Source organism: Bombina bombina, chromosome 1 (assembly GCF_027579735.1).
Source record: "Bombina bombina isolate aBomBom1 chromosome 1, aBomBom1.pri, whole genome shotgun sequence".
Lineage (NCBI taxonomy): Eukaryota > Metazoa > Chordata > Amphibia > Anura > Bombinatoridae > Bombina > Bombina bombina.
In genome coordinates, this window is record NC_069499.1 from 1,099,862,322 (window position 1) to 1,099,889,386 (window position 27,065).

A 27,065-nucleotide genomic window follows, 5' to 3' on the forward strand; every position below is an offset into this window, starting at 1 on the left:
TTGGCAAGAGTCCATGAGCTAGTGACGTATGAGATATACATTCCTACCAGGAGGGGCAAAGTTTCCCAAACCTCAAAATGCCTATAAATACACTCCTCACCACACCCACAATTCAGTTTAACGAATAGCCAAGTAGTGGGGTGATAAAGAAAGGAGTAAAAAGCATCAACAAAGGAATTTGGAAATAATTGTGCTTTATACAAAAAATCATAACAACCATAAAAAGGGTGGGTCTCATGGACACTTGCCAATATGAAAGAAATTAATCAGGTAAATTCTTACATAAATTATGTTTTCTTTCATGTAATTGGCAAGAGTCCATAAGCTAGTGACGTATGGGATAGTAATGCCCAAGATGTGGAACTCCACATAAGAGTCACTAGAGAGGGAGGGATAAAATAATAACAGCCATTTTCCGCTGAAAAAAATTAATCCACAACCCAAATTATAATTTTATTTTCATAAAGAAAAGAACAAAACTTAAACATAAGCAGAGGAATCAAACAAACAGCTGCCTGAAATTTTTTTCTACCAAAAACTGCTTCCGAAGAAGCAAATACATCAAAACAGTAGAATTTAATAACTGTATGCATTTATCTGATCAACTGTGGGCTTTTAAGGATGAAGCTTCAAAGTGGAGACTGATCTAATAGAATGAGCTGTAATTCTCTGAATCAAAAGCTTTAACCAAGATGCCAAGGAAATGGCAGAAGCCTTCTGACCTTTCCTAGAACCAGAAAAGATAACAAATAGACTATAAGTCTTCCTGAAATCTAAAGTAGCTTCAACATAATATTTCAAAGCTATTACCACATCCAAAGAATGTAAGGATCTCTCCAAAGAATTCTTAGGATTAGGACACAAAGAAGGGACAACAATTTCTCTATTAACGTTGTTAGAATTCACAGCCTTAGGTAGAAATTTAAATGAAGTCTGCAAAACTGCCTTATCCTGATGGAAAATCAGAAAAGGAGATTCACAAGAAAAAGCAGATAATTTGGAAACTCGTCTAGCAGAAGAGATGGGCAAAAGGTACAACACTTCCCAAGAAAGTAGTTTAATGTCCAAAGAATGCATAGGCTCAAACGGAGGAGCCTGCAAACACAAAAAGAGAAAAACAGAGCGAAACCCACTCTAAGAGTAAAACCGTTTATTACAAGGTATAGAAGGGTATTAAAAGGCATATATAACAAACACGTAAACAGAACAGATAAAATGCAGGCACTAAAAAGTTACCCCAGGGTAATGTCCTCCGTCAGCTCCCGGATGGGACTGTTTCTTCTCCTGCTCCTCTTAGGTATTTCAGAGCGAGTGTTTAGATATCCGGAACGACCAGGATCGTCACAGATTCACAGCCTTAGACTACCAAACGGAGGAGCCTGTAAAGCCTTCAAAACCAAATGACTAAAAGGAGGAGAAATTGATTTAATGACAGGCTTGATACAGACCAAAGCCTGTACAAAACAGTGAATATCAGGAAGCTTTCTGTGAAATAAAACAGAAAAAGCAGAGATTTGTCCCTTCAAGGAACTTGCAGACAAACCCTTATCTCAACCATCCTGAAGAAACTGTAAAATTCTAGGAATTGTAAAAGAATGCCTGGAGAATTCATGAGAAGAACACCATGAAATATAAGTCTTTCAAACTCGATAATAAATCTTCCTAGAAACAGATTTACTAGCCTGTAACATAGTATTAATCACTGTGTCAGAAAAACCTCTATGACTAAGCACTAGGCGTTTAATTTCCATACCTTCAAATTTAATGATTTGAGATCCTGATGGGAAAACGGACCTTGAGACAGAAGGTCTGGCCTTAATGGAAGTGGCCAAGGTTGGCAACTGGACATCTGAACAAGATCCGCATACCAAAACCTGTGAGGCCATGCTGGAGCTACCAGCAACACAAACTATTGTTCCATGATGATCTTGGAAATCACTCTTGGAAGAAGAACCAGAGATGGGAAGATATAAGCAGGTTGGTAACACCAAGGAACTGCTAACGCATCCACTGCTTCCACCTGAGGATCCCTGGACCTGGACAGGTACCTGGGTAGTTTCTTGTTTAGAAGCCATCACATCTATTTCTGGAAGACCCCACATCTGAACAATATGAGAAAACACATCTGGATGGAGCGACCACTCCCCCAGGATGTAAAGCCTGACGGCTGAGATAATCCGCTTCACAATTGTCTATACCTGGGATATGAACCACAGAAATCAGACTGGAGCTGGATTCCGCCCAAGCAAGTATCCGAGATACTTCTTTCATAGTTTGGGGACTGTGAGTCCAACCCTGATGATTGACATATGCCACAGTTGTGATATTATCTGTCTGAAAACAAATGAACGGTTCTCTCTTCAACAGAGGACAAACCTGAAGAGCCCTAAAAATAGCACGGAGTTCTAAAATATTGATTGGTAATCTCGCCTCTTGAGATTTCCAAACCCCTTGTGCTGTCAGAGATCCCCAGACAGCTCCCCAACCTGAAATACTTGCATCTGTTGTGATCACAGTCCAGGTTGGACGAACAAAAAAGAGGCCCCTTGAACTATATGAGGATGATCTAACCACCAAGTCAGAGAGAGTCGAACATAGGGATTTAAGGATATTAATTGTGATATATTTGTATAATCCCTGCACCATTGGTTCAGCATACAAAGTTGGAAAGGTCTCATGAAAACGAGCAAAGGGGATCGCGTCCGATGCTGCAGTCATGAGACCTAAAACTTCCATGCACATAGCTACTGAAAAGAATGATTGAGACTGAAGGTTCCAACAAGCTGAAACCAATTTTATTTGTCTCTTGTCTGTTAGATTCAGTGTCCATGACTCTATCTAGAAACCTAAAAAGGTGTCCCTTGTCTGAGGAATCAAAGAACTTTTTGGTAAATTGATCCTCCAACCATGTCTTTGAAGAAACAACACTAGTTGATTCGTGTGAGATTCTGCAGAATGTAAAGACTGAGCTAGTACCAAGATATCGTCCAAATAAGGAAACACTGCAATACCCGTTCTCTGATTACAGAGAGTAGGGCACCGAGAACCTTTGAAAAGATTCTTGGAGCTGTCGCTAGGCCAAATGGAAGAGCGACAAATTGGTAATGCTTGTCTAGAAAAGAGAATCTCAGAAATTAATAATGATCTGGATGAATCGGAATAAGAAGATATGCATCCTGTAAGTCTATTGTGGACATGTAATGCCCTTGCTGAACAAAAGGCAGAATAGTCCTTATAGTCACCATTTTGAAAGTTGGCACTCTTACATAACGATTCAAAATTTTCAGATCCAGAACTGGCCTTAATGAATTTTCTTTCTTTGGGACAATGAATAGATTTGAATAAAACCCCAGACCCTGTTCCTGAAACGGAACTGGTATGATTACCCCTGAAAACTCCAGGTCTGAAACACACTTCAGAAAAGCCTGAGCCTTTACTGGATTTGCTGGGGTGCGTGAGAGAAAAAATCTTCTCACAGGAGGTCGTACTCTGAATCCCATTCGGTACCCTTGAGAAACAATACTCTGAATCCATTGATGTTGGACAGAATCTGCCCAAATGTTTTTGAAGAATCTTAATCTGCCCCCTACCAGCTGAGCTGGAATGAGGGCTGCACCTTCATGCAGTCTTGGGGGCTGGCTTTGGTTTCTTAAACGGTCTGGATTTATTCCAACTTGAAGAAGGTTTCCAATTTGAACCAGATTCTAGGATTTAGGTTTCTGTTCCTTATTTTGTCGAAAGGAACGAAAACGGTTAGAAGCTTTAGATTTAGCCTTAGGTCTTTTATCCTGAGGCAAAAAACTCCCTTCCCCCCAATGACAGTTGAAATAATCGAATCCAACTGAGAACCAAATAACTTATTACCTTGGAAAGAAAGAGATAGTGCTCTAGACTTAGATACCATGTCAGCATTCCAATATTTGAGCCACAAAGCTCTTCTAGCTAAAATAGATAAAGACATAGATTTAACATCAATTTTGATGATATAAAAAATGGCATCACAGATAAAATGATTAGCATGTTGAAGCAAGTGAACAATGCTAGACAAATCAGGATCCATTTCCTGTTGCGCTAAACTTTCCAACCAAAAAGTTGATGCAGCTGCAACATCAGCCATAGAAATGGCAGGCCTGAGAAGAAAGACAAAATGTAAATAAGTTTTCCTTAGATAAGATTCAAGTTTCCTATCTAAATGGTCTTTAAAAGAAGTACTATCTTCCATAGGAATGGTAGTACGTTTAGCAAGAGTAGAAATAGCCCCATCAACTTTTTTTAAACCTTGAAGAAGGAATAAAAGAAGTACCAGGCCTATTCCATTCCTTAGAAATCATATCAGAAATAGCATCAGGAACAGGATAAACCTCTGGAGTAACCACAGGAGGTTTATAAACAGAATGTAAACGTTTACTAGTTTTAATATCAAGAGAACTAGTTTCCTCAATATCCAATGTAATCAACACCTCTTTTAACAAGGAACGAATATACTCCATTTTAAATAAATAAGTAGATTTGTCAGTGTCAATATCTGAGGAAGGATCTTCTGAATCAGATAGATCCTCATCAGAAGAGGATAATTCAGTATGTTGTCGGTCATTTGAAATTTCATCAACTTTATGAGAAGTTTTAAAAGACCTTTTACGTTTATTAGAAGGAAGGACAGCAGACAAAGTCTTCTGAATCGCATCAGCAATAAAATCTTTTATATTCACAGGTATATCATGTACATAAGATGTTGAAGGAACAACATGCATTGTACTATTACTGATGGACAGATTCTCTGCATGTAAAAGCTCATCATGTCAACTATTCTAAACCACAGCTGGAGATATAATCTCCACAAATTTACAACAAATGCACTTAGCTTTGGTAGAACTGTTATCAGGCAGCAGGGTTCCAACAGTGATTTCTGAGACATCTTGGAAATGTAAGAGAAAAAACAATATACCGTATTGTCCCGAGTATAGGCCACACTTTTTTCCCTTTATGTAAATCTTGAAATCAGGGGTGCGGCCTATACTCGGGATGTTTCCTTGAATGGTCCGGTTGGGGTTGTGTGGAAGCGCTGTTAGCATAGAGTCAATTACTGGCAATGTGGTTTGTATACGGCAGTCTGTTAGTGTATGAACAGTGCACGTTCTTGCAAGTTGATTTAAAATAGTGACAGAGGCCGGCAACATGCTAGACACAGTCTCAGGACTCCTACCTTTCCAGCGATGTATCCGGAATGTTTGCAGCCTCTTTCAAGTCCCTCCAGTGGCTGGTATCTCACCACCTGCTGAAGTGAGGATCGTAATTGCTGCCAATCTGGTGGTATAATTACCCATTAACTTTCTTGTAGCCTGCCTCAGACTTCAGCCACTAGCAATAGCCACTATGTGCTCCTTAGGTTCCATAGGCACCGCAGCCAATCCGGATACAGCACCTGTCCATGTGATCTGCGAGCCACCAATGAATGATTAGAGTCCCGGATCCAATAGAAAGTGCTCAGGCTCAAGGTATAAGCTTCCAGCTCCTTGGGTTCCGTAGTCACCACAGCCAATCCGGATACAGCCCCTGTCCATGTGATCCGCGAGCCACCAATGAATGATTAGAGTCCCGGATCTAAAAGAAGGTGTTTAGGCTCAAGGGAAAAGCTTGTAAATGAAATGTAAAAAGCTGCATCTTGATGCCATTTATGAACACCTGCTCCCAGAAGAAACAAGGAGGAAACTTATCCTGATAAGACGGAGTGAGGACCATACTGGTTAATCACCAGGAGCAGGGAACTAAGGCAAGTGTGAAGAACTATCTGGGGTCCTTTGCAGATGTACTGTATATGGTATGGATTTTGCATTTATATGAAATATGGCTCATTCACTGGCAGAATGTTTGGGAATGCTTGGGATACACATGTTCTGTACTACTGGTACTTTTTTTTTTTTTTACTGTATCTTGCACACCAACTTGTGTATATTTTTTTAAGCTAAAAATGTATTTTCTTTAAAATGGCACCAAACTTTAAGGGTGCGGCTTATAATCAGGAGCGGCCTATACTCGGAACAATACGGTACAAAGCAAAATGATCAATTTCCTTATATGGCAGTTTCAGGAATAGGAAAAAAATGCAAACAGCATAGCCCTCTGACATAGAAAAAGGCAAGAGGCATATAGGAATGGGGTTTTTAAATAATTAAATTATTTGGCACCAAGTATGACGCACAACGCAGCTGAAAATGTTTTGGCGCTAACAACATCCGGAAATGACACACTTGCGTCATTGAAGACGCAACCTTGTGCAAAGAACTCGGCATCAACTAAGATGCTGGAAATGAGGAATTTGCGTCATTGGACGTAGCTTCGCGCAAAAAAAAATTCTCGCGCCAAGAAGGACGCAATAAACTTTAGAATTTTGCGCCCTCGCGAGCCTAATTTTGCCCATGAAATTTAATGAAAAAAAGCAGTCAATTTGAAAAAAAGACTAAACCCCAGGTAAGAAAAATATTTCCTTAATATGTTTTTCCCCAAATATGAAACTGATAGCCTGCAAAAGGAAATATACATAAACCTGACTCATGGCAAATATAAATACAATACATATATTTAGAACTTTATATTAATGCATAAAGTGCCAAACCATAGCTGAGAGTGTCTTAAGTAATAAAAACATACTTACCGAAAGACACCCATCCACATATAGCAAATAGCCAAACCAGTACTGAAACGGTTATCATTAGAGGTAATGGAATATGAGAGTATATCGTCAACCTGAATAAGGGAGGTAGGAGATGAATCTCTATGACCGATAACAGAGAGCCTATGAAATAGATCTCCCGTGAGGAAAACCATTGCATTCAATAGGTGATACTCCCTTCACATCCCTCTGACATTCACTGTACTCTGAGAGGAACCAGTCTTCAAAATGAAGAGAAGCGCATATCAACGTAGAAATCTTAGCACAAACTTACTTCACCACCTCCATAGGAGGCAAAGTTTGTAAAACTGAATTGTGGGTGTGGTGAGGGGTGTATTTATAGGAATTTTGAGGTTTGGGAAACTTTTTCCCTCCTGGTAGGTTGTATATCCCATACATCACTAGCGCATGGACTCTTGCCAATTACATGAAAGAAAACAAAATGTATGCTTACCTGATAAATGTCTTTCTTTCCTGACATGAAGAGTCCACGATGTCATTCCAATTACTAGTGGGATGTTCACTCCTGGCCAGCAGGAGGAGGCAAAGAGCACCACAGCAAAGCTGTTAAGTGTCACTTCCCTTACCAATAAGCCCCAGTCATTCAGCCGAAGGGAAATGGAAAAAGAAAATACAAAGGTGCCTGAGGTTTAGTAAAAAATGACTGTCTAATCTAAAGGGAGGGGACATGGACTCTCCATGTCCGGAAAGAAAGAAATTTATCAGGTAAGCATACAGTTTGTTTTCTTACCTAAGACATGGAGAGTCCACAACAACATTCCAATTATTATTGGGAACCAATACCCAAGCAAGAGGACACGAAATGTACAGGGAGGGAGAATAAGACAAGCGGACCTAAACAGAAGGCACCGCCGCTTGAAGAACCTTTCTCCCAAAGAAAGCCTCAGCCGAGGCATAAGTATCAAATTTGTAGAATTTGGAAAATGTATGAAGAGAGGACCAATTTGCAGCCTTGCAAATCTGTTCCACATAAGCTTAATTTCTGAAAGCCCAATAAGAGGAGACAGCCCTAGTGGAATGAGCTGTAAGTCTCTCAAGAGGCTGCTGTCCTGCAGTCTCATAAGCAAAATGAATCATACTTCTCCAGAGAAACAAACAAACAGGACAAAGTCTGGCAAAAATCCTTAGTAGCCTGTAGGTAGATTTTTAGAGCGTGCACCACATCCAAGTTGTGCAACAGACGTTCCTTATGAGAGGAAGGATTGGAACAGATAGAAGGAACAACAATTTCCTGAATAATATTTCTATCCAAAACCACCTTAGGGAAAAAACCCAATTTAGTACGAAGGATCGCCTTATCTGCATGAAAATTAAGGTAAGGCGAATCGTAATGCAAAGCCGAGAGTTCAGAAACTCTCCAAGCAGAAGAAATAGCAATAAGAAACAAAACCTTCCAAGATAACAGCTTAATATCTATAGAATGCATTGGCTCAAACGGAGCCTGTTGCAAAATTTTAAGAACTAGGTTAAGGCTCCAAGGAGGAGAAACATGTTTAAACACAGGCCTGATTCTAACCAAGGCCTGACAAAAAGTTTAAACATCTGACACATCCGCCAGACGCTTATGTTAAAGAATAGATAATGCAGAAATCTGACCTTTCAGAGAACTGACTGACATCCCTTTCTCCAGACTATCCTGGAGAAAAGACAAAATTCTAGGAATCCTGACCCTACTCCAAGAGTAGCCCTTCGATTCATACCAATAGAGGAATTTACGCCATACCTTATGGTAAATTTTACGAGTAACAGACTTGCGAGCCTGAATCATGGTATAAATGACTGACTCAGAAAACCCACGCTTAGCCAGAACTAAAGTTCAATCTCCATGCAGTCAGCTTCAGAGAAACTAGATTTGGATGGAGGAAAGGCCCCCGAGTTAGAAGGTCCTTCCTCAGAGGTAACCACCAAGGAGGAAGAGATGACATCTTCAACCAGGTCTGCAAACCAGATCCTGCGAGGCCATTCAGGAGCTATCAGAATTACAGATGCTCTCTCCTGTTTGATAGGAGCAATGACTCATGGAAGGAGAGCAAACGGAGGAAACAAGTATGCTAGATCGAAATCCCAAGGAACCACCAGAGCATCTATCAGGGCGGCCTGAAGATCTCTCGACCTTGAACCATACCTTGGAAGCTTGGCGTTCTGACGAGACGCCATCAGATCCAACTCCAGCACCCCCCACTTGAGGGTTAACCTGGAGAACACCTCCTGTCTGCTCAAGAAATCCACATCCCAGTTGTCCACTCCTGGAATGTGGATGGCAGATAGAAGATAATTGTGAGCTTCTGCCCACTGCAAATCACCTCCTTCATAGCCAAGGAACTCTGAGTTCCTCCCTGGTGGTTGATGTAAGCCACTGAGGTGATGTTGTCTGACTGAAAACTGATAAACCGGGCTAAGGACAACTGGGGCCAAGTCATCACTCTCAACTCCAAGATGTTTATTAGGAGAGTAGACTCTTCCCGAGTCCATAGGCCCTGAGCCTTTAACGAATACAAGACTGCTCCCCAGCCCAGCAGGCTGGCATCTGTGGTCACAATCCCCCAGGAGGGTCTCCGGACGCATGTGCCCTGAGACAGATGATCCTGAGAAATCCACCACGATAGAGAGTCTCTTGACAACTGGTCTAAATCTATCCTGAGACAGCTCCGTTGCATTGTCTGAGCATGCATAATTGCAGAGCTCTCAAATGGAATCGAGCAAAGGGAATGATGTCCATGGAAGCGACCATCAGACCAATTACCTCCATACATTGAGCCACTGATGGCCGAACAGTAGACTAAAGAGAGAGGCAAGAAGTGAGAAGCTTGGATCTTCTGACCTCCGTCAGAAAAATCTTCATAGATAGGGAATCGATGATGGTCCCTAAGAAAACCACCTTTGTAGCTGGAACAAGAGAACTCTTCTTCAGATTCACTTTCCATCCATGGCAACATAGAAAAGACAACACGATCTCTGTATGAGAGTTTGCTAGTTGAAAAGATCGCGCCTGAACCAATATGTCATCCAGGTAAGGAGCCACCTTGACAACTGTCAAGAGAGCCCCAAGAACCTTTGAGAAGATTCTGGGAGCTGAAACAAGGCCTAACGGAAGAGCAACAAACTGAAAGTGCTTGTCTAGAAAAGCAAATCTCAGAAACTGGTGATGATTCCTGTGTATGGGAACATGAAGATACGCGTCCTTCAGGTGTATGGTCGTCATGAACTGACCCTCTTGGACCAAAGGGAGAATAGAATGAATGGTTTCCATTTTTAAGGACGGCACCCTGAGAAATTTGTTGAGACACTTTATGTCGAAAATAGGTCTAAAAGTTCCCTTCTTTTTTGGGAACCACAAAAAGATTTGAATAAAATCCTAGGCCCTTAGTGGAACTGGAACAATCACTCCCAGGGAGAAAAGGTCCTGAACGCAGTTCAAGAATGCCTCTCTTTTTACCTGGTCTGCAGATAATCTTGAGGGGAAAAATCTGCCCTGGGAGGACAAGTCTTGAAGTCTATTTTGTAAACCTAGGATACTATGTCCACAGCCCAAGGGTCTGGGACATTGCATATCCAAGCTTGTTCAAACAAGGAAAGTCTGCCCCCAAGGAAAGTCTACCCCCCACTTGACTTGACTAGTTGAGAATTTGATTTTGCTGCCCAATAGGCAGTTTTTCCAAAAGACATTTCCACTTCCTCAGGAAATGTAGCAATCTGTGTTTGGTGTCCCAGCATGTATCTTGTCGTTCTATGAATAAATGTTTGAATAGGGTTTTCTTAAATTGTGCCACAGTTGGGGCGCGGTTTGAGCACCATAAGGTCAGGATGCAGTGTCTTGCTAGCAATGTGCAAAGTGTCAACAGGGGCCGTGCCCTAGTATTAACAGTGGTCCACGTAAATAGGTATATATTAGTGAGGTTAAAGGAAACATCTATACATAAGACAGTCTTAAACCAGTATTGCAGACAACCCCAGAACCGCCGAATCAATGGACAGTCATAGAAGTAATTGACTAAAGAAGGGCCAGGAAGCTGACACTTCACACATTTGTTTGGGTGGTTGGGGTTCCATTTTGCCCTCCTGCTAGGAGTAATGTAGTCCCTATTAAGTATCCTAATCTGTGCCTCCCTCAACGACAACGCCAGACTAGCTGATTTGGTTTGCATGAGGCTATTTTGTATGTCCTAAGTAGATAACTCGGTGGTGATGTCTAGTCTCAGTTGCTCCAAAACCCCCGTCTGAATCTTAGTAGTATGCTGTCGAAGGATTTCTTGATAAATTTCCGAAATGGAGAAACTCCTCATTTTGAAAGCAATCTGGGGGATTACAAATGGAGCTTCGCTCCAAAACTCAGAATTATCATCTATTAGTGCTCTAATATAATGCCTGAGCTGCAGATATGCATAAAAATGTTGGTTTGGAAGGTTAAAGGCAGTTCTTAGATCCTGAAATGTTGTAACGGTGTGCGACAATGGATCCAGAGCATCCCCCACCCTCTGCAATCCCCTCTCACTCCACACGCCAAATGGAGCATGTTCGTCTCCACTAGGGAAACAGATGCTACCCTGAATGGGTATATATTTAGGTGCAGGGTTTGGGTGTTTCAGTAGCTTGTGTGCCTTTAGCCAGGCTATGAGGGGGTCACTGTACAGAAAATTACTTTTTAAGTGTTGAGGCAGATCCCTCCACTGACAGTAGGGAAGGTATGCCAAGCTGCATGACTTAACCACATTCTCCTCAAGCTGTTTGTCATAGAAGTGCTCTATGCCCAGTTGCCAGTCTAATACCAGTCTTATCAGTGTCGCCCAATTATAGTATTGGATATGCGGTAAGCCAAGGCCTCCATTTAAAAAGGAGGAATGCAGTTTATGGGTCGCAATTCTGGGTTTTTTCCCTTTCCAAATAAAATGACTCACAGCTCTACCTAACCTCCTCATGTCTCCCCTAGTCATCGGGAGATGCAGCATTAGGAAGATATGCAAAATCGTAGTCAGCAGGGACATTTTAAACAAATTTATGCGTCCTGTAAGACTCAAAGGAAGATTCTGCCAGCTAGCCAACCGAGAGCAAATCAGATCGCATTGGTTTGTGACATTGAGTCCATACAGTTTATGTGGGTTCCTATGCAAATACCTAAATATGTGAGGGAGTCAGTCACCTCCACAAAGGGGTATGATGTAGGTTCGGAAGTTTGCTTGTGCAGCCACAGTATTTCAGACTTAGTATTATTTATCCTATAGCCTGAGAATTGCCAAAACGATTTGAGCGTCTCCAGTATAGCAGGGGTATATTGTTTTGGAGATTCTACAAACAACAACATGTCGTCCGCGTATAATGCTAGGTGAAGTACCTGGTTACCCAGAGTCACTCCTGGAAAGACTTGACGCAGTCTCACTGCCAGGGGCTCCAAGGCCAGATCAAAAATCAAGGGGGAAAGGGGGCATCCCTGTCTGGTGCCTCTCTTAAGGATAAAGCCAGAAGAAAATCCTGGCTCTAAGGGGTCTCTTCCCGATTTTGGAATTAAGGTGATATAGGCAGAGGAGAAGGTGTTAGAAGGGCAATTGCCTTCGCTAAAAAAACCAGTTAAACAGCTTGTTGAGTACCGGTGACACTTGTGGTAAAAGCATTCGATATAGCTCTATTGGAAGCCTTGGTCTATCTGGACCCGCCGCCTTGCCCAGGGCTAGTGACTTGGTCGCGATCTGTACCTCCTCCAAGGAGATAGGGGCGTTAAGGGAGCTTAACTGCTCATCAGTTAGATTTGGGAGCGGCATCAGTCTCCAAAATTGTTCTAGCACTTCTACTGGGGTTTCTGGTTGTCTAGCATATAGTTGTTTATAATATGATGCAAAGCCCTCCGCTATCTCCATTGGGGTGTTGTATACACTGCCTTGGAGCTGTATAGCTCCAATCTCACATCCAGCCTCTCTTTTATTTACCAGGTTAGCAAGCAACCTACCCGATCTATTGCCATATCTATGAAACCTACTTGCCGATTTTAGGAAGTCAGATGCCGCCCTCTGTTTCAAGAAGGCGTCCAACTTCTCCTTGGCCAGTATGAACGCATCATACGTCTCTCTGGATTTGGTTGCCCCATAATTTTGGCAAGAGTGTTCCAGAGCCTTCTGCAGTTCATTATGTTTAAGTTGCGCTCTGCGTTTCAGATTGGCTACATAAGAAATGATGTGTCCCGTGAGAACTGCCTTTGCAGTGTCCCAGAACAATTGAGGTCTATCTAAATGTTGTTGGTTTTCCGTATAATAATCATTCCAACAATGAATGAGATGTTTTTAGAAGGCCTCTGAGGTCACTAAGTATTATGGGAATCTTAGTGTGTTTCTATTTGGTCTAGGTTTAGTGAGTTTCAGTATCAATCCCACTGGGGCATGGTCCGAGAGCAAAGTCGGGTATATTTTTTCATCATCAACTCTGGGTATCAGACAGTCCGATATCCAAAACATGTCTATTCTAGACAAGGAAAAAAAGTCACAGGACCAGCACTCACTTCATAGGAATGTCCCTTTAAATCACTTTAAGGTGGATGTAGGTGCACACCTGAGGGACCACCCTTTCCAAAGTCCCAGCATATAATATGAAGAAAAATACACAGGTAGCACTCTAAATGGAGCAACAGCACCTTTATTGAGCAACGTTTCGGGGCTCCTGCCCCTTTATCAAGCTAACAAACAAGTGAATATATCAGACAATTATAGACACAGGTGGCCAATCACAGCATCATAGGGAGGGGTTACTCACAAAGAGATCACACATGACCTCCAATACATCCCTTATTCACATTTAACCCCTACACTCCTGCAGTGAAATGATCACTAGTTAAAAACAAATGCAGCAAGTTGCTTATTCTACCACAACCGAAACGTTGCTCAATAAAGGTGCTGTTGCTCCATTTAGAGTGCTACCTGTGTATTTTTCTTCATATTCTAGACAAGGAGCCTGCCGTTTTGGACAAACATGTATAACACTTATCCATAGGATGTCTCTTTCTCCAGATGTCGCACACCGCCAAATCCGATTGTAATTTGGAAAAGACTTTACCTTCAAATTTCCCTCTATGTCCCAAAAGTCTGGCATTGTCGTCTGCAGGAGTCAACCAAGATCTATCTAATTGTGGGCTTGGAGTAAGATTAAAATCCTCCCCCAATATAAAAAGGTATACCCGTAAAGGGAGCCAACGTCTGGATCAGTGCATCCCAAAAGGCCATAGTTTTAGAATTTGGTGCGTATATATATATATATATATATATATATATATATATATATAAAACAAAGAATGTACATGCTATTCTGAAACCTAACTTTTAGTATCAAAAATCTACACCCCCGTCTTTATGTGTGTGAAGGATTTCAACTGGGAGACGCTTACCAAACAGAACTGCTAGGCCCCTACTGGAGCTAGTATACGAAAGATAGGAGATCAACCCCACCCAGGTTTGTTGCAACTTTTCATGTTCAACATCGGTTAAATGAGTTTCTTGAAGAAACACAATGTCAGAATCTAGTTTCCGCAAGTGGGGCAGGATCAATCTCATCTTCACCGGGGAGTTAATACCCCCCACGTTCCAAGATGTTAATTTGAGTGTCATTTATCCTAACAATTGGGAAGGATAAGGAGAGGGAATGTATATGGAGAAAAAAAAAAAGAAAAAAAAAAAAGAAAAAAAAAAGGGGAGGGCTCCTCTCTCCCCATCCCCACAGGCACTGGAGAATTTAACATGTAAAAAGCCAGGTTGAGATCAAATGGGTCTTTGAAGTCTCAGGTATAGATTACTCATAAGAGTAGCAGAAGGAGCAGGACAACAGCAGCTGAAAAAATCTGATGCTAGGGGGAAGGACTTTGTTATATCTTCTCCCCCTCCCAATCCCAGTCATCCATGGGTCCATAATGACAGTGTGCAGTCTACACAACTCTAACTTAGTTCTCTGGTATAGAAAGTAATATTGGGTAATACAGTACAGGAATCGAGCAATACAACATATAAAGAATAACATTGTATGGGTAAATATACATTGACATTTAAAGCATTCAACTAGCTTCAACCTAGAAGAGAACCAACTCAGAAAGGTTATCTGACCCATAGTCTTTGATAGCCCCCTCTCATTTACTATTCTAAACCTATCTACATAATAATAATCCCCATGAGGGTCTACATCATGTAGGTCTGAAAAAACTTTCTGTCTCGTGGAAGAACATACAGCAGCATAATAATGTAATGGTAAAATCCTGACAAGTATACATATCTTTGGTCGACAGTTAGGTAAACTTTGAAGTACATTGAAATCAGTAGACAGGGATATAGAAACACCTATAGGAATCATAACATTGAAAAGGAACATCACATAAGTAGACCCTCCTTGGAGGGTAAGCCTCAGGCAGATTAGGCAATAGTTCAGACGCCATAAAGTCTTATGTATATGTCCGAGGGCTACGGTGAGATACAACGAGCACATCTCAGTGTCATATGTAGTGAGCTTGTGCAGCGCCCATTCAGCTATGTTTAGACCAATGTGTGTTAAATTTGAGGCTTCCAATCTAGGTGCTGTCAACATTAAAAAAATACTAAACAACTATTAAACATAATTAACATTAAACAACTTAATGAAAACTGATACAGCAACATTGGGCCTGTGTTTACACACCGCCCTCGAGCGCCCAGAGGAGAGCACGTTTGAGACACCTTTTCTGGGTCACCTATTTTCTTGTATGTCCCATATAGACTATGTAAGTTGCATCTCTGTGAAGCCCTATCACGAGTCAATAATAAAGCCATAAACAACTGTAATCATGGTATATTTACGTAATAGGTCATGATCAGGGTCCTCCGCCAGCTTCTGTCTGTCTTCTTTCTGATTCCAGATAGCTTTCCACCGCCTGGGGGGAGTGGAAAAACTTAGGGCCAGATGAGGTTTACAATCGGAGTTTGGCTGGAAACAGTAAGGCCACTTGCCGGCCCTGTTCGTACAGCCGTGAGCAGATTGGCGAGAAGTCCTTGCGTTGTTTGGTGACCTCTGAGGAGAAATCTTTAAACAGCAAGATTCGGTGACCCTCGTATAAGACCGCTTTCTGCAGGTGGTATGCCCACAGGATTTTCAACTTTTCTTGGAAATTAAGGCACTTAAAGATCACTTGCCTCGGCTTACATACATAGTAACATACATACATAGTAGATAAGGTTGAAAAAAGACTGAAGTCCATCGAGTTCAACCAATACAAATCTAAAATACTTACAAAAAGCTCCAGTTAAGCTTAAATAACCCCATTAAAATGTGACCCATTTAATACTAGCAATCATATCCATGAATTTTGTTTATATACAGAAATTTATCCAGACTATTTTTAAATGTATCTATGGTATTGGCATTCACTACCTCCTTTGGTAATGAGTTCCACAATTTTATTGCTCTTACAGTGAAAAAACGTTTCCGTTGCAGGAGATTAAATCTCCTTTCCTCCAACCTTAAATTATGACCTCTTGTCAGAAACAATTTTCTTGGAATAAACAGAGCTTCTGCCATCTCTGTATATGGGCCTTGAATATATTTATATAAAGTAATCATGTCACCTCTCAAGCGCCTTTTTTCTAAAGAAAACAGACCCAGTTTGGCTAGCCTCTCCTCATAGGTTAATTTCTCCAATCCCCTTATTAGCTTTGTGGCCCTTCTCTGAACTTTTTCTAGTTCTGCAATATCTTTTTTAGCAATTGGTCCCCAGAACTGCACTCCAAACTCAAGGTGAGGTCTTACCAGGGCTTTATATAATGACAGAAATATGCTTTCCTCCCTTGAATCAATGCCTCTTTTAATACATGCTAGTATCTTATTAGCCTTTGAAGCCGCTGCCCTGCATTGTGCACCCATCTTTAGCTTGTTATCTATTACTACTCCCAAATCCCTTTCCTCCTGTGTTTGGCTAAGTCTTGTCCCATTTAAAAAATACGTAGCCTGCTTATTTTTACTTCCAAAATGTAGAACCTTGCATTTTTCCGTATTAAATCTCATTTTCCATTAACTTGCCCATAGTTCTAATTTTAGCAAATCCCTTTGTAAAGAGAGTTCGTCCTGCTCTGACCTTATGACCTTACTTAACTTAGTATCATCTGCAAAAATAGAGATGTCACTATTTAATCCTTGCTCCAAGTCATTTATAAAAATATTAAAAAGAACAGGGCCCAGTACTGATCACTGGGGGACGCCACTGATTACCTTTGTCCAACTGAGTATGATCCATTTACTACTTCTCGTTGCTCCCTATCTTTTATCCAGTTATTTATCCATGAGCTAACATTTTCAGCTATTCCCAGTCCCTTAATTTTGTGCATTAATCTCTCATGTGGCACTGTATCAAATACCTTTGCAAAATCTAAGTATATCACATCAACTGATTCCCCTTTATCTATATTTTTACTTACTTCCTCGTAGAATCTAATTAGATTAGTTTGACATGATCTATTTCTCCTAAAGCCATGCTGATTAGAACTCATAATCTTGTTTACACGAATATGCTCATCAATATAATCCCTTATAATCCCTTCAAATATCTTCCCCACTATTGATGTCAGACTAACTGGTCTATAGCTTCCTGGATCATCCCTGCTTCCCTTTTTGAAGAGTGGCACCACATCAGCTTTACGCCAATCCTGGGGTACCATGCCTGAGGATAATGAGTCTTGAAAAATTAAGAGTAAAGGTTTGTCTATAACAGTGCTAAGTTCCCTTAACACCCTTGGGTGTATTCCATCTGGGCGTGGAGTTTTATTTACCTTAATATTTTCCAGTTTTTTCCTGATATCCTCTAAACAAAACCCAGTTAGTGGTATGGACTGGCATGTTCTATTCTGTTCCAAAGTATGATTCAATGGTTCCTCTCTTGTGTATACTGAAGAAAAAAACTGGTTTAGTACCTCAGCCTTCTCCTTGTCATTATTTATCATGCTACCCTCCACGCATTTTAATGTACCTATATTATCCTTCTTAGATTTTTTGCTATTTATGTACTTAAAGAACCTTTTAGGGTTAGACTTAGAATCCTTGGCAATTAATTTTTCATTTTCAATTTTGGCTAATTTGATTGCTTTGTTGCATGCTTTGTTACATTCCTTATAAATATTGTATGCTTAGTCTGTACTATTTTCTTTTTATAATTTAAATGCCCTACGTTTTTTCCTAATTTCTCTTAACACATTTTTATTTAGCCATAACGGCTTTGTTTTTTTATTTTTATAACCATATTGTATGTGTTGATATGTATATTTATTTAACACATTTTTAAATATTATCCATTTATTCTCTGTATTTTTATTAGAAAATACATTGTCCCAATTTATATTATTTAATGATTTCCTTAAATCGTTGAATTTTGCTTTCTTGAAATTAAAAGTCTTAGTTAAGCCTCTAAAAATAGATTTCAAATGTGACCATGTTATGATCACTGTTACCCAAATGTTCTTTAACTTCTATGTTTGATATTATATCTGTATTGTTTGATAGCACTAAATCCAATATAGCTTTACTCCTAGTTGGCTCCTCTATTAATTGTGACAAGAAGTTATCCCTGAGAACATTTAAAAATCTATCCCCCTTAGCTGAATTACTAGTTTCATTGGCCCAGTTTATATCAGGGTAGTTCAAATCTCCCATAATTACAGCACTGTTATTAGCAGCCTTACCTATTTGGATAAGTAGTTGAGTTTCCTCCTGGTCACTAATGTTGGGAGGCTTGTAGCATGTTCCTAGTAATATTTTTTTAGGATTTTTCCCCCCACTCTTTATTTCAACCCACAGGGTCTCTACATTGTCACTTGTATCATAAATATCTTCCCTTATTGTAGGGTTAAGGTTAGGTTTAATATACATGCAGATTCCTCCACCCCTTTTATTATTCCTGTCCCTCCTAAATAATGTATACCCCTCTAAGTTAACTGCCCAGTCATGTGAATCATCCCACCAAGTTTCAGTTATACTGATAACGTCATAGTCCTCTTCTGCAACTAAGAGCGTCAGCTCCCCCATTTTACCTGTCATGCTTCTTGCATTTGTTGTCATACATTTAATTTTCATGTGCTTTCTGCTACTTGGTGTGCTTTCCTCTATATTTTCTAATGTGACATTTCTTAAGTCATCCCTTCCTTGAGATATTAAGGGATTGTCATATTCACAGACTGATCTCTCTGTTCTATTTTGTTCTAACTGACCCTCCCCCCCTTTGCCTAGTTTAAAAGGTTCTCTAAACGTGCTACCATCCTTTCCCCCAACACACCTGCACCCATGTCATTCAGGTGCAATCCATCCTTACTGTACAAATTGTACCCTAGTGAAAAATCAGCCCAGTGTTCTAAAAAGTCAAACCCCTCATTTTTACACCATGTTTTTAGCAATGAATTAACAGACCTTAACTCCTTCTGCCTTACTGAATTAGCACACGGCACTGGTAATATCTCAGAAAATATTCATTTTTTAGGACTCTCCATCTCCCACCGATTCCTTCATTAGTACCAATATGCACCATGACTGCAGGATCAGACCCACATCCCTCTAACAATCTATCAATACGATCCACAATATGCCTAACACGAGCCCCTGGAAGACAGCAAACTGTTCTATGTAAAGGATCTGGATGACAAATTACCCTATCAACCTTCCTAATAATAGAGTCTCCTACCACCAACATCTGCCACTGGCCCTGACTTGTATGCCCCTCTTCCATGACTGAAGGACTGCCCACCATAGTATGCTCCTCTTCCACAGCTAAAGGACTGTTCACTATACTAGGCAACACAGCCCTCTCTTACACTGCCACCCCTGAACTGATATCCCCAACATCTTCACTTAATCTGGCAAATCTATTGGGGTGTACCAGCTCAGAACTGGCCTGTCTCTTCCGCTTACCTTTGCCTCGGCTTCATGTTGCTATTCTCCAGGTTCCGTTCAGGACCAACCCAGTGGGCCCTCTCTATATCCAAGGGTAGAATATCCTGAGGTATTCCCAGGAGCTTCGGAAGAATTAGAGCTGTAAAGGCCAGAAGATCTTTTCCCTTGACTCTCTCAGGCAGTCCCACTATCCGTAGATTGTTACGGCGATTGCGGTTCTCCAGATCCTCCACTCGCTCTTGTAACATCTTGTTCTGGCGAGGAATCTGTTGAATGGAGTTACTGGATTTCACCTGTCTGTCTTCTATCTCTGAGATGCGGCCTTCCGCATCCGAAAGGCGGGCGGAGTACTGCTTGACCTCACTGGTCAAGGTGTCAAGGCCTGCTTGCAGAGTTTCCATTTTATGCAGGAAAAAGGATTTCAATTCTTTCATAAGTTGGGATTGGTCCCCATTGCCTTTAACAGTGGTCTCAGGATTCAATTCAATTCCTGTCAGCAGTCTTATTTTTTTGGCTCATGGTGTCACTCTGAGGGGGAGACAGTCTGTGGAAATATTCGTCTACTCTCATCAGAGTGTCCAGCAAGAAAGTAAAATCAATTGATAAGGGTACTGGGAGAGGGTCCACAAATAAGTTTGCAAGAATATACAATAAGAAAGTTATTTAATATGGCCAAATAATGTTCCCCTGTATCGTAATTGTTGAATTCAAACTTGCTCTCTAAGAACAATATACACTGAGCATAGGTTAATGCAGCTGAGCAATATGATATAAGGCTCTTATCTCACATATAGCCACAGGTAGTTATAGGAGGTTCTATCCCACTGTGTTTACTGTAAGTTCCAAGTCACACAGCTCTTTAGTAAAATGTCCACCAGCTGTGTAAACTATGTGTGCTCTTTATTTTAAGGGGTTAATCTACACTTTCCTTGCAACCCGCAACACTCAGAGAGGAACAGCAGTTCAGTTACCCACGTGGGCCTCCCCCCTGGATCTCACCGCCGTTGTTTAAGCTCTCAGCACTTCAGACACAGGAGCCGGCGGGTAGAAGGAGAGAGATCGAGGGGTCCCGTAGGTCGGTGCAGGTAAGTCCGTTGTGTACTGTCACCCTTCTCCGTCAGTTCAGGTAAACAATAACTCTGATGCACCAAAATGGCGGACCGCCTGTCTCACATTCACGGTACCTCTGAGGGCTCGAGCCGATATTGCGCCCGGCACTACCAAAGAGAGTCAGCTAGCGATGTTCCAAGATGGTATCCCAGCAAGACACAAGTCGTGGGGGGCTGGATGGTGAGAGTAAACAAAATTATAGCTTGTTTAATGGCCCAGCGGTACAGAGCCTCAGATACTTGCGGCCATCCGGCTAACCCGCCCACCGGAAGTCCCCCAACAAACCCATATTTAAAAATAAAAATAAGGGCTAAACTTTATTTCCATAAAAAAAAGATTAACCCCATAGTCTCCTTTATCACATTTGTAAAGTGCCTGCACCCTATATAAAGGATATAAAATGTACCAAATAAACATTGCAGCTAAACATTCTTCAAGTGCATGTCTCCAAAACCTAGAAGACAAGAGCACTTAATTGCAATCCAGATGTCAGGCAGGACGACAGCTTACAATGTGTGAAAGGACATACTCCTCACAGAGACCTGTAGAAAAAGAAAGAACAGAGTAACCAACTCTGGCTTTCTAAGGCTATGGCAGCAAAAGTGTTAGGAATCCAAGCAAGGACCACATCACCACTTCCTAACTGCTTAAAAGTCACCACTACTCTTACTCAAGAGATTGACGTGGACACAGCTAAACCCAAATCCTTGCTTGCAGGGAAAAGTACCCAAAAAAGGAATCAATATCTTCAGACACCGAACTTAACCTCCTCCATTGACGAAGGCAAAGAGAATGACTGGGGGTTATGGGTAAGGGAAGTGACACTTAACAGCTTTGCTGTGGTGCTCTTTGCCTCCTCCTGCTGGCCAGGAGTGAATATCCCACTAGTAATTGGAATGACGTTGTGGACTCGCCATGTCTTAGGAAAGAAATATATACTTTATTGATCACATATAAAATAATAAAAAGTTACAACAACCGAACTAAAAACGCATGTAACACGTTTTGGCTGTATGGCCTTATTCATAGATGCAACCATTATTACTCAGTCTAAAAACATTTAAATCCCCTGCCAGTTATTCATTGGTTGGCTACAAAATCATGTGATATGTCACTACTTCTGTTAAGGTAGTATTACTTCAATTAAATAGGTATAGCTTTTCCAACCTGTTTCTATTAAAATATCTATCACTGTCACATGTATATAAGCTATGAGATCCCTTCCTCAGTCTTATATTAGTGTCTAATCTCATATCACCCATTAAACCAATTCATAATTGCCATGCTACACATTCATTTCCCTTCTCTTTATTTTTTAATGCAATGATTATATGAACTACTATACTTTATGGGGAAATTGTACCAATTTCATTCAAAATCTCTAATCTTAAGCGTCCAGGTTAAATGGCTTTATTGAATATGCATTAACATACCCTATTGATTCTTCTGAAAGTTACTCCAAAAAATGTATCAAATGATATTGAGTTGAAGCCACCTAGTGCCATGCTTAAATATATCCAAAACACCTCTTATTCGAACAATAATCTGATTTTGTCTCCCTCTCTAGGATGTGTCCTAATATTCTCAATCACTTTCCATTTAAAAGTGTTTACTTGAGAATCATTCATGTTCTTCTATAAAGTGTTTGGCCACTTTAGAGGATGGATCCGATCTTTTAATGTCCAAGAGGTGTTCTCTAATCCTCTCCTAAACTTCACTGGACGTACAACCTATATATTGCTTATGGCACAGGGAGCACCAGGCTAGGTAGATAGCATGCATTGTGTGACAGATGACACATGATCTGACCTTAAATCTTTGCCCTGTTACAACTCAAAATGTTTACCCAAATCTACATAAGTATATGCTTTACAAGAACCATTATTGCATTATACATTCCCCTAAAAAATAACTATGATTTTTCACTTTGTTGAGAGCTCCTCAGTTTACTAGGAGAAACTATGTTTCCCAAAATCAAGCCCTTCCTATATGAAAATCTGCAACCCTGTGCGACCAATTCACATAGATCATAATCTGCTGCCAGAAAATGCATCCTAATGATCTTGCAAATCTGAGCAAACATTGTTATGAATATTTTGATAGAAACAGGTAGGAAACGTTATACTTACTATATTTCATTAATTGAAGTAATACCATCTTAACAAAAGTGATCAAGTATCAAATGATTTTGCAGCATCTAATGAATAAGACCATACAGCCGAAACTTATTAAATGCATTTAGGCCAGTTGTAACTTTTATTATTTTCCATGTGATCAATACATTATATGTTTTATCGTTGGAAATGGAGTATTGGCCATATTTGCTCTCTCTGTCGGTCTGAGCACCCTGGTAAGCTGTCCACTTAATATCTTTGAGAGAGAGAGTAAAGCCGTTGGGGGGATTTTCTGCAGTACGGTTTTAGGACCCTTGAGTTGTGCACATAACACGGAACGCCTATGGCAGGCTCCTGTACCACGTTGCAGCAAGCAGTGATGGAAGTTTGACGAGTGGTCACGCTCCAACTTTGAAGAGGATCATGCATTGCCAAAAGGTGGTGGAACATCAGCGTAAACCTTGGTGGAGCTTTGGATCGCAGGTACTAACCAAATGAAGGTGACCGGCTGGTGTTTGTGGCAGGAATGTCCAAGCATGCACATGATCTTAAACTCCAGGTATCATTAATTTATCCCTATACAAAATACTCTATGACCGCACAGCTTGGACAGTCTATTATTTAAATTGTTGAGGCTCAGGAGAAGCACTGCACTACTGAGAGTTAGCTGCTGATTGATGGCTACATTTTATATATATATATATATATATATATATATATATATATATATATATATATATATATATATATATATATATATATATACACACATATATACCTCTTGTGATTGGTTCACCCAATATTTTCAGCTAGCTCCCAGTAGTGCATTGCTGCTCCTTCAATGTAAGATACAGAGACAGTAAAGCAAATTTGATAAAAGTAAATTGGAAAGTTGTTTAAAAGTATATGCTCTATTTGAAATAAATTTTTTGGGTTTCATGTCCCTTTAAATCTTTAATTTCTAGTGTATAAACTCCCTCCAGAGGATGTAGTGAATTCTGTAGAATGCAGAACTGACACTCCTACATTAAGCACAGTGATTGGTTTATATGCACAGGAGCTCACATATCTGTCCCTAAATGGGCACAGTAAAGAAAGTAAAACAACATTTAAGAGGCTTTTTCAAGGGGTTTGTCCCGGGGATAGGTTTTAATAATTTTTTTTAAAAATAATTTTTATGCAGATCTGTTGCGACGCAACAAATAGTTTCTAATGCATGAATAAAATATTAGTTTAAATGTCTCTTTAACTAAACTTTGCACTTTTCATTGCAAATACACATCCTCACAAGGAAAGATATATAGGCAGACACAAAAAAGAAAAGCATTATCACCTATATCTTCTATGGGCTGACAAACTCCAATTTCGTTGTTCACGGCCATCACAGAGACCAGGCTCGTGTCTGGGCGTATGGCTTTTTCAAGAACCTACAACACAGAAAACCATATTCTCAGTTAGGCAACTAAAAACCATATGTATACTATGTTTATGTAAGCTTAAAAAGGAACACAAGTCACTTTTCTTCATTTGCTAGTTTTTTTGCACCTTTAAGAGGGCATTTTAAAATATAACAGGTTGAGATAAAAATGATTTAAGCTTGTGAGGTGTGTCACTGCTCACCAATAAAGCAGTGGGAGTTCTGCTTATCAGTCAGTCCTTAATAACCAGTAGTATAGAGACATTCACATCCTGTTAGCGTCAAAATAATAAACTTCAGCTTATTTTTTTAATGAAAAAAAACAAACTAACATAAATAGTTTTCTTTCATATGCATGATAAAAATGTTACAGGTTTACTGTCCATGGGGTGTAGGGTAATAGGATTATATCTGACCCATAGTGTCTCACCTCTAAATCCACCAGCCCATTCTTCTGCACAGGAAGATAGGTAACCTCAAATCCTTCTCCTTCTAAGGACCGGCAGGAATCCAAGACACACTTATGTTCAGTCTGTGTAGTGATGATGTGTTTCTTCCGTGACTTGTAGAATCTGGCAACTCCCTTCAAGCCAAAAGAGAAAAATAAAAATACTAAAATTAGTTTGCGATAGCTCCTTTACAGAAATCTATGGTAAACTAACGATTAGCACATCTGCTTAAATGTTTTTATACATTTGTGCAATACATCGGCAATTAAAATGACATTAAACAATATGTATAAACAACAATAGCAAGCAATATGCTTCGTTATGTTTACATTGCTGTTTTATATGCAAATCTGGAAAAAAAATAAAAGCATTTTAAAGACAGTCAACTAAAAAAACACCAATGTCATTCATAGGTACATAGGTATGGGCTCATGTTTAAGCAATGTAAACATACACAGAGGGGATCTCAAAGGACCAATGGTGCCATGTGGAATGTTGCTGGTCACTCTACACATGAGCATTGACAGAAAAATGGAGGTCTCCTGTACCTAACAGCATTGCTCTAGTTCACTGGTTTTCAAAACTGTCCTCAGGCCTCCCCAACAGGCCAGGTTTTCAGTATTACCTTGGATGAGAGCAGGTAAACTAACCATGGTTACTAATCAGCTGATTATTTCACATGTGCTCCAGTTCAGATAGGCCTCCCTAACAGGCCATATTTTGAGGATGAGGACAGGTTTCAAAACCAGAGGCCTAACCCATTGTTTTTCAACTGTGGTGCTCAAGTACCCCCAACAGGCCAGGTTTTCAGCTGATTATTTCACATGTGCTCCATTTCATATATCCTCAAAATGTGGCCTATTATGGAGGCCTGAGGACAGGTTTGAAAACCAGTGCTCTAGTTGACTGTATCTTTCTTTTATTTTGTGTTGAGTTTCCTCTAATTTAACCTCCATATCTAACTCTTGGGTTACCATAATTTCCATCTTGTTTTGGTCAATTTATTCCTAATTTTCCTCTGTGTTGGTTACTAACAGTCTTTATATTTTCTGCTGGCTGACCGGCTGGCCATATTTACAAGGAAAAATAAGGGTTTAATCTGTGTGGACAAGCAAAAAGTTTTTCAAGCTATTTTTCTCACTTGAGTGCGTCTCTCTATTATCTTTATTTTATGCAAATGACTTTGGGTTCTCCCTAAAAGTAAGGAGGCGAAAACAGGCACAGACTCCTCGCTCAAATGCCCTAGATGGATGCAACTGCACCTCACTGATGAGGCCCAGAGAGTCAGAAACATATGTCTTGGGGTTGTTGCTTTCCCTTGTTTATAGGAGAATTTCCTAGTATTTTGGATCTGGTCTGTCTATTGACAGGATCAAACTTGAATATTTCCCCACTGTGAACGGCACAGCAAGCTAAAAGAACCTGAATTCTAAGTGGAGCTGGCGTGGTGGACAAGCAACTTCAACCATATCCTCGCACACAGCAAAATAGGTCTGGGTGAGAGGACAAACGCCACAGGATGCCTTAAAAAAGCTCTTTATTCTTGATACACATATAAGGAAAATATTTCCGTCAAGGAATACAGGTCAAACGCGCTTCTCTAGTTATTCACTTTGTCAATGACCCTTCATTTCCCCCTGACACACACCATTAATAAAGGGTGTAATCACAGCCCTATCTGTTACGTGGAATTCAACATATTTGGATATCACACATTCTTAAAGTCTAACTCAATTTTACTCTTATAAGATGTAACATTATTATCACTAAATGCATATGGGGCTTTAATAAGCACATTATATATATATATATATATATATATATATATATATATATATATATATATATATATATATATATATATATATATATATATATATATATATATATATATATATATATATTCAATGTCCATAGGGCACTGCACACACATTTAAGCGTTGTTGCCCGGGGTGCATTCAATTCAATAACATGCAAATTTCAAAAACAGGAGCGCACTCGCCGGGTCTTAAGCAAATAACATTTATTTAATCAGTGACGTTTCGGGGTGGCTAACCCCGTCCTCAGACCATTGGTCTGAGGACGGGGTTAGCCACCCCGAAACGTCACTGATTAAATAAATGTTATTTGCTTAAGACCCGGCGAGTGCGCTCCTGTTTTTGAAATTTATATATATATATATATAAATATATATAATATATAATATATAAATATATATAAATATATATATATATAAATGAAAGGGTTACCTTATGTCACACTATCTTTTTTGTGTGATCTTACTTGGTTTCTTATTCTTATAGACTGTACATATAAAATAACAAGATCCATGAAGGATCTTAAAGACATATCCACAAGTGTGTGTGTATATAGTTTTGATTATTTTTAAATGTTTGTATGTATTATACTGGAAATAGCCA

At 40.0% G+C, this 27,065-nt stretch overlaps 1 protein-coding gene across 1 annotated transcript in view; it reads right to left on the reverse strand.

Annotated features, from left to right (window-relative positions):
- NFS1 (NFS1 cysteine desulfurase) overlaps window positions 1-27,065 on the reverse strand; it is a 177,052-nt gene that overhangs the window by 131,317 nt on the left and 18,670 nt on the right. Inside the window, exons 5-6 of the mRNA XM_053695861.1 lie at window positions 24,627-24,779; window positions 24,113-24,206 (exon numbers count right to left, since the gene is read on the reverse strand). Coding sequence (XP_053551836.1) covers window positions 24,113-24,206; window positions 24,627-24,779 — 247 coding nt within the window. The remainder of the gene's footprint in view (window positions 1-24,112; window positions 24,207-24,626; window positions 24,780-27,065) is intronic.